The sequence below is a fragment of the Olea europaea genome, unplaced genomic scaffold (assembly GCF_002742605.1).
Source record: "Olea europaea var. sylvestris unplaced genomic scaffold, O_europaea_v1 scaffold1737, whole genome shotgun sequence".
NCBI lineage: Eukaryota > Viridiplantae > Streptophyta > Magnoliopsida > Lamiales > Oleaceae > Olea > Olea europaea.
This window is the reverse complement of record NW_019235080.1, coordinates 67,463-75,897: the sequence shown is the minus strand read 5'-3', so window position 1 is coordinate 75,897 and position 8,435 is coordinate 67,463. Positions and strand designations below refer to the sequence as shown.

General features: G+C 34.1%; 1 protein-coding gene and 2 long non-coding RNA genes across 4 annotated transcripts; 2 read left to right on the top strand and 1 right to left on the bottom strand.

The window, feature by feature from the left end:
- The first annotated feature begins 643 nt into the window (after positions 1-643).
- LOC111377869 (AAA-ATPase ASD, mitochondrial-like) lies at positions 644-2,561 on the top strand. The gene has a single exon (XM_023001004.1). It carries the CDS (start codon positions 782-784, stop codon positions 2,384-2,386), a length of 1,605 nt encoding a protein of 534 aa, XP_022856772.1. The 5' UTR covers positions 644-781; the 3' UTR covers positions 2,387-2,561.
- A 1,750-nt stretch (positions 2,562-4,311) lies between these two features.
- LOC111377867 lies at positions 4,312-7,927 on the bottom strand. Of its 2 annotated transcripts, XR_002699784.1 has the most exons (3): positions 7,554-7,927; positions 7,267-7,336; positions 4,312-4,670 (listed from the first exon to the last, which is right to left on the bottom strand). It is a non-coding gene; the product is annotated as an uncharacterized LOC111377867 (long non-coding RNA). The 2 variants fall into 2 exon arrangements; XR_002699783.1 differs by lacking the exon at positions 4,312-4,670 and having other exon boundaries at positions 6,453-7,336.
- Positions 4,665-6,773, top strand: LOC111377868. The gene is made up of 3 exons (XR_002699785.1): positions 4,665-4,850; positions 6,498-6,580; positions 6,679-6,773. It is a non-coding gene; the product is annotated as an uncharacterized LOC111377868 (long non-coding RNA).
- Positions 7,928-8,435: the final 508 nt, after the last annotated feature.

Sequence of the window (8,435 nt, the reverse complement as noted above, 5' to 3'; positions counted from 1 at the left end):
CGAGAGGATATAGAAGATTTATGAATATGGCTAGCGTATAATCGTCGAAATTTTTTTAAAGTTAGTTTGTTATCGAAATTTTCGAAATATTAGTTTGGACCGACCTATTTTGACAAGTCATAACATTTGCTACAATTAACCATTTCGCACAACATTAACAATGTGAAATATTAGGTCGTGAGTACTTCAAAATGATATTAAGTGTTTGTTTGGTAAATATTTTGTTAATTGATTTTTTGATCATTAGAGATAAAGTGGGTCTTACTTATGAGAAAAGAATTAAAAAATGACGGTTGGAATAGTGAAATAACGATCAAAAAATTAATTTTAATTGTATTTTAAATTGTACCAAACATGCTCTAAGAATGTAATATTTCAATTTCATTTGATATTCCATAGTGTGCTTGAAATTTAAGACGACCAAAATTTAAAAAAAAAAAAATTGAAAAAAATTGGTGACCCTAGGGGACCCCGCTTGGGTCCGCCCCTAGCTCAAACGGAAGCTATATCAGTGATCTCACGATTAAAATAATCCTAAAACCTACGCATGTGAGTGACCGTCAGAAAAAGTGTACAGCATCAGTATTTGTATTTGAAAAAGCTATAAAGGACAAATAACAAAAGTTTCCACATAATACATATATTAGAAAAAGGAACCAATCAAAAGACTTGCTCACCAAGTTGGACTCTAACTAGTTCAGTTCTTATATATAGTGGCATCAATATGAAAGCTCATAAATCAGATTAGATTTCCAAAGAATATCTGGAAACACAAACAATAATGTTGCTTACCATAGGAGAAATGATTACAGGAGCAAGCTCTGCAGTTGCAGGCCTAATGGTGGCTTATGCCATGTTTCAGAATTATTTCCCCTATGAACTCCTAAAACCTCTCAAGCGTCACACCCACATGATCATGAGTCTGCTCCATCCTTACATCGTGATTACGTTTTCAGAGTATCAGGGCGATGGATTCGAACGCTGCAAAGCATTTGCTGCAATGGAAAGGTATTTGAACAAGAATTCCTCGACGCAGGCGAAGCATCTACAGGCCAACGTTGTACAAGACAGCCAGGTTATAGTTCTTAGCATGTCGGATAACGAAGAAGTCACCGATGAATTCCAGGGAATCAAGCTTTGGTGGGCTTCCAACCATTTTGTTCCCGACAGGCAGTCGTTTTCGGTGTATCCGAGGGAAGACGCCAACAGGTATTTCACACTCACTTTCCACAAGAAACACAGGGATATAATCACCAACTCTTATCTGAAACATGTTTTGAATGAGGGGAAGGAGATTGCTGTTAAAGAAAGGCAGAGGAAATTGTACACTAACAATAAGAGTGATGGTTGGGACGGATACAAGAGAACCAAGTGGAGCCACGTGATATTTGAACATCCAGCTAGTTTTGATACTTTAGCCATGGAGCAGAACAAGAAGGAAGAAATTATCAAAGATTTGATCAGATTTACTAAGGCAAAAGACTATTATGCCAAGATTGGCAAGGCATGGAAGCGGGGGTATCTCCTGCACGGCCCACCTGGAACTGGGAAGTCCACCATGATCGCTGCCATGGCTAATCTTTTAAAATATGATATTTATGATCTTGAATTGACGTCAGTTAAGGACAACACAGAGCTGAGAAAATTGCTGATAGACACATCAAGTAAATCTATTGTTGTAATAGAAGACATTGATTGTTCACTTGATCTTACGGGCCAAAGGGAAAAGAAGAAGGAGAAGACAGAGGATGAAAAGAAAGAAGAAAAGGATAAGGATCCAGTTATGGCGGAGATTAAAAAAAGGGAGGAAAACAAGAATAGTCAGGTTACATTATCTGGGCTTCTGAATTTCATCGATGGTCTTTGGTCAGCTTGTGGTGGGGAGAGGATAATTGTTTTTACGACGAATTATGTGGAAAAACTTGATCCTGCTTTGATTAGGAGAGGAAGAATGGATAAGCATATAGAATTATCTTACTGTTGCTTTGAAGCATTTAAAGTTTTAGCAAAGAATTATTTGGACCTTGAATCTCATAAACTCTTTGCCGAGATTGATAGCTTGTTAAAGGAAACCAAAATGACTCCCGCTGATGTTGCAGAGAACTTAATGCCTAAATCAGCCGAAGAGGATGAAGAAGCTTGTCTGGTCAGATTGATTACGGCTCTGGAAGAAGCAAAGGCGAAGGCTGAGGAAGAAGCAAAAATGAAGGCAGAGGAAGAAGCAAAAGCCAAGGCCGAGGAAGAAGCTAAAGCGAAAGCAGAGGAAGAAGAGAAGCTAAAGGCTGAGAAAGAGAGAGAAGAAAATGGTAAAGAAGGTGTCAATGGAGAAGTGAAAGAAAATGGTGAAGAAGCTAAACATTCGTCAGCTAATGGTGTTTCTCATTGATTCTATGATGTGAAAATGGAGTTGGATTCAACGATTTGCAGCAATAATAATGGGCAGTATAATTGGGTTCAGCGATTATATATATCAGATTAGTGTTGGTGTCGTTAAACTGTTTAATTCTTGCATTCAATGAAAACCCCAAAAAAAATAAATAAATAAATAAAATAAAATAAAATTAATTAATAAAAAAAAAATTAAAATTTAGTTGTTTCATTTGTAGCCGGTCGAACTAGATTTGGCTACATTGTAATCAAATTTCATGCACTTCAACAATACTCTATATTTTGACTTTTAATTTTATTTTTTTAAAAGAAATTTTTATAAATTTTTCCTCATATTTTATTTAATATAATTTTTTATATGTTAATAACCAATCAATTTAAATGTGATTTGAATAATTTAAGAAATAAAATAATGAAATCTATAATTTATTAAATGGAATCATTATAAATAGAGAGTGAGTTTGATTCTCTAAATTTGAAGAATCAAATCAACTCCCTATGTTTAGAAGTTAAAATTAGGGCTGGACAAATCTTCCGAACCGACCGAACCCGACGGTTCTTGTCAAATTAAATACCCGAACGGGTATCTGAATTGAGAACCGACGGGTACGGTTTGGTTCTCGGTTCTAGACCTAAAATCGAATAACCGAATAAGAATCGAATCTTACTAATTTTTTTTTTATATTGAGTAAATCAAATTATTTTAATTTTTTCTAAACAAATTAACAAATTAACGATTTCTAAATCCAAAATTTTGGCCCAATAATTTGTTTCATTTCTAATTTTTTAATTTTTGACCCAATTATCCATTTTATTGTTTCATTTCTTAGCCAAGCTACGAAATAACCCTAAACACCAGCACCAAAGTACATAACGTTGTCTCGACTCTCGCACTCACTCTCGCAACCTTGCTAATATTCCAAAACCTATACAATTATCGGTCGACACTGTGACCTCCGATCGAAACTGTGACCTTCGCCAACCGAAACTTTGATCGTAGCGATCATTTGAATAAGGTAGTTTACTAGTCTCTGACATTCCAAAACCATTGAACGTATCATTAGTTGTATTTATATAATGTTGTTATAAATGTTAAAAAATTTAATTATAGTACAGAACTAAACGGAACCGAACTGAACCGAATGGAACCGAACCCGAACGGTTCCATAATTATATTTGGACCCGACGGTTCCATTTACTAGATACCCGAAAAGTTCTGTTCGGTTCGGTTCGGTTCTAAAGAGAACCGAACCGAACCGACCCGCGCTCACCCCTAGTTAAAATAGAGACTCTCTTGGACCTTATTTTTAAGTATTTAATTTTTATTTATTTTTTTGTATTATTAAATGAATAGCATTTTTATATTTAGAGAGTCTCTTGAAAATAGTCTAAGAGTAGAAAAATTAGTAAATTCTATTTGTGTAATTATACTTTCACTTTATTGTCAATTAGGTAAATGAACTTCAATTTTGTTCAATTGGGTAACTATACATTAAATTAATTCAATTAAATAACAACATTTTATTTTAATTTCAATCAAGGTAACTCTATATAATTTCAGTGACGACAATTGATGACGTGATAGTCAATTACTGGTAATCAGCATACGCGAACGTAGTTGTTCGAGTGGAGTAAATACATTTTCAATGAAATAAATAATGACCATCATTGTTAATTGCCACATTATCGATTTTCATCGGTTCAAGTGACGGAATTGGATGGAGTACTGTGTTAGGTGTGGTTCTATAGTTTGATGGTTCACATCTTATTGAAATCAAATTATCCAGACAAAATTGAAGTATACTTACTTGATTCTCATTCGTTCTTGTAAGTTATTTCAAAGAATTTTGCTATTTTGTCCGAAATTTTTTGTTTGAATGATTGACATTCTCTCACATGTCATGAGTCTCGAGTGAATAAAAAATCTAAAAAAAGTGCAGCCCCCAGTATTGTGAGAGTCAATCATCCCTTTTATCAAGAAAATTCGAACACTAGCGGAATTGTATTTCATAAAGTTTTTCTCTGCTACTGTTTGGAAGGAAAAAGAATTCTGCAAAAGTTAGAAAGGTGCATTATTATATATTATTCAAACTTTTCTGACACATAAGAGATAGAGTCTGCTACTGTTTGGAAGGAAAAAGAATTCTGCAAAAGTTAGAAAGGTACATTATTATATATTATTCAAACTTTTCTGACACATAAGAGATAGAGGCGAATGTGAGTGAACTTGTACTCTTGTAGCACGCTCGGACAGATGTTCTGCTTTTCAACCACTCCACCTACTACACAAAACCTTACTTTTCAACACCGGATAACTATCAAAAAGAAAATATAACTTTTACTGAAATTAGTAAAAACAATAAAATTACAAAATAGACAATTTATATATTAGACTCAATGTGTAGTACACAACAAAACAATCACCACATCAAGCGTTCTGCTGTCACCTTTTTATCTCGACGGTGAGTTCTTATAGAAAATTTTCATGCCTTAAATTCTTATACATGTTTGAAGAATACATAGATAGGGTGTAATGATCAATACCTGTATGTTAACTCGTATTTATTGTCGACTTTAAAAGAGTCTGTATTCATTTTATCCCCCACATATATTTCTTTTGCGTCCCTCATATTTGAATTCAAGACATCTGCTTTATGAGAGATTAAGTTGATTCTTAATCTCTCATAAGGCAGAGGTCTTCTATCTGAATTTTGGAGGATGCGAAACAACTCCATGAAGGGTAAGATTGACGCACTCTCCCAAAGGCTAAATGATCCTAAACACGCTAGGTATTGGACTCGTACAACTCCTTATTGGGGGCAATAAGAGGATTGCTCAATTGACTCAATTTTTAAGTACTTTCAGCCTAAGAACCCCAAGACATGCAGCAAATAACGTAAGAATGTTATAAAATTGACTCATTTTTAAAGTTCTTCCAGCCTAAGAATCCTAAGGCACAAATGAAATGATTTATTGCCTGGTTATGTTAAATGTGATTAGGTTTCTACTATAACCTTGTCTGAGAGAGATTTTTATAAAAATTTAGCAAATTTTATACCGTTATACAGTGTATGATAGTTAGAGGTTAGTCCCAATTATTGATCAAACCAAGTAGAATGACCAATATGTCTCTCTAACATTTAATTCAGCCTTCTTGAGAAAAGGGCTTTCTTGTCATTTGCTTCATGTTGAGTCAATATTTACGGCACAAATGGGACTGACCTACATTTCCAACACTTAAAAAAATTGGATTAAAATCTTGCAAAAATTGCTCCCAGATAGGGGATATATATGACCTTAATCAAATCTTGGGAATTGTAGTAATTGGCCTTTTGACCCGGTTGAAATATTTTTTTGCCCTTTGAACAATGTTTTCTTTTCAAAATAAATAAATAAAATCTATTAATTTGTATTTTCCCTTTTTACCGTTAAGCCCTAAAGTAAAAGAAATGGTTATTTTCAAATTGAAAGACGAAGCAACAACCGGGAAGAAGTTGGAACGGCATTTTCAAATTCCAACCTTCAATACTTGAGTGGGAAATTTTTGTATCTATATAATTTCAACAACAACTGGTGAATATTCAAGGAGCTAGGAAGATTACGCAGAATTTCACATTTTTTGAAGGAAAAAACTGGAAATGTTTGTTTGAAATTTGTCTTAATTTGATAATTTTGTTTCTTACAGCTACTAATTTTAACCTTACTACTCATTGATGCAAATGCAGTCACATATGAGAACTATTTTAAATCTAATTGCATTTTATGCTTATAATTATTGTTTCAATTGGAAATTTTTTAGATTCTGAATTATAATTAGATTTCAAAATTCTATTAGTTGATTAGTCAGAGGTTTCAATCTTGATTTAAATAGTCTTCATCTTCTAGGTTTTTTTTTTTTTTTTGTTGGATATTTGATATAGGGATGTTGGGTTGGATATTTGATATAGGGATGTTGGGTTGGATATTTGATATAGGGATGTTGGGTTGGATATTTGATATAGGGATGTTGGGTTGGATATTTGATATAGGGATGTTGGGTTGGATATTTGATATAGGGATGTTGGGTTGGATATTTGATATAGGGATGTTGGGTTGGATATTTGATATAGGGATGTTGGGTCATATCAACTTAGAAGATGCCAAAAAATTGTTTAACAATGTGTGGAAACCAGGGGGGTGGTTTCTAGATGATGTAAGTATGTTAATTTATTACTTGTATTTTTCAATTAATTTGTACATAACTATGTATTCAACTTTCAGCATGTTGACGTGGCATTGCAATTGTTGTAGGCTCGGGCAACAAAATATCCCAAGTCATTGGGTGGTTCACGAGCTATTCTGGATATGCAATTAATAATGAATTGAACTTTGCTACGTTTAATTTACGTGATAGAGGAGACCGTTTTAGAATGTCGGTAGAGCTAATGGAATACATCATCGGGGCAAAGCCACAATTTGGAAGAAAATGGCACGAATGTACACATATACATAGGGGTGGGCGTGGGTTGGGTTGGATCAATTTTTGACTCAACCCAAACGCAACCCAACATAGTCGGTTTGACGTAAAATCAAACAAACCCAACCCACTTATGTATTTCAACCCAACCCAACCTAGTCAAGTTTCGGTCGGGTTGGGTTGGATAGGTCGGTTTGAACAACATAAACTAAAGCTTAATTTAAAAAACTGAAGCAAAGTTATATCCCCAAAAATTGAAGCAGAGATGTGAAGTAATGTAATAGATTTTACACCCCTAATAGTGTACAACATCTCCATGGCTATACATCATTTTTAGCATATAAAATAATAAAAAAAATGTGGATGCTGAAAGATTTGCAATTATCAATAAAAAATTGAAAAATTCAAAGCTTAAGAAATACCCATAAAAGCTTTGTAAAGCTTTATAGCAACATGGTGAGCATTGGAGGAATACTTGATGCTTCCATCTCTCTAACACCCAGCATATAAAAATGCAAAGAGGATCAATTAGCAAAGCATCACATTTTGCAACATATAAATGAAAAATCAGCTTGAAATTTGAAGAAATTAGTACAGACCAGCAATTTTTTTTTTTAATCCAACAAAATCACATTCATGAGTGAAAACAAAATCAAAATAGAACTATTTGCTTCAACAGTACACCTGAATGAAACTTTACAGAAATTACCTAGTCAAAAACATCACGATGATTCTCATTTGCAGCCAAACTTTGTTCCCAAATTTTTTCTAAGAGCTCTCTTCAACCCTTTGGATCCATATCTATAATGTTCATGTTTTGCAACTGATGAAGAAAGTGGTGAACAACAAACCGACTGCTTTGGCCGAAATGGGGTGGACGCTTCTATTCCTCTACCCCCACTGTAAATTCTCCGGAAGGCACCGACAACAAGACCTTCCCTTAAATAGATCTTCCTTGTCATGGAAGATGAACGTGATGGGGCTTGAGAGAAAGGGGAACGCCTCTCCTTAAACGTCAGGTTAAGGGTTTGAGAGATGAACGTGACTGTGGCTTAAGAGAAAGGGAAAGACTCTAAACTAGGACTGTGATTTGTGAAGTTTCAACATTAGTTTTATTTATTTATTTTTTTAAAGTGGCGGGTTTGCTGGAAAAAATTCCAACTTTGGGGCCACACATGTACATTTATTAGAATGTGTGGTGCTATTTTAAAGTAAATATAATCGATAAAGTGATCCATTGGATTTAATTTTGGACTAATGGGTATTAAATTTTATGGGATTAAAGTGTAGAGACCAGAAGGTGTTATTTTGAATTGATGAGGGGCCGATTTGAAATAACTTAAAGTTAATAACTGCCAATAGCAGTTATTTTAAAAGTGGTTATGGTCCCCAATTTGAACATGATTTTCTTTTGATGATATCTCTGCATCCCCATCAACAGAGACTTTTCAAGAAAACCAAAAGGAAGGAAAATCACATATCAATTGGAAGATCAAAACCCAATTAAAGCAGTAAGATTCATGGATCAAGGTATGTTTCCGCACTTTTTGTTGTCTCTTTGATTTCAACATGAAATTTATGATTTTATGAA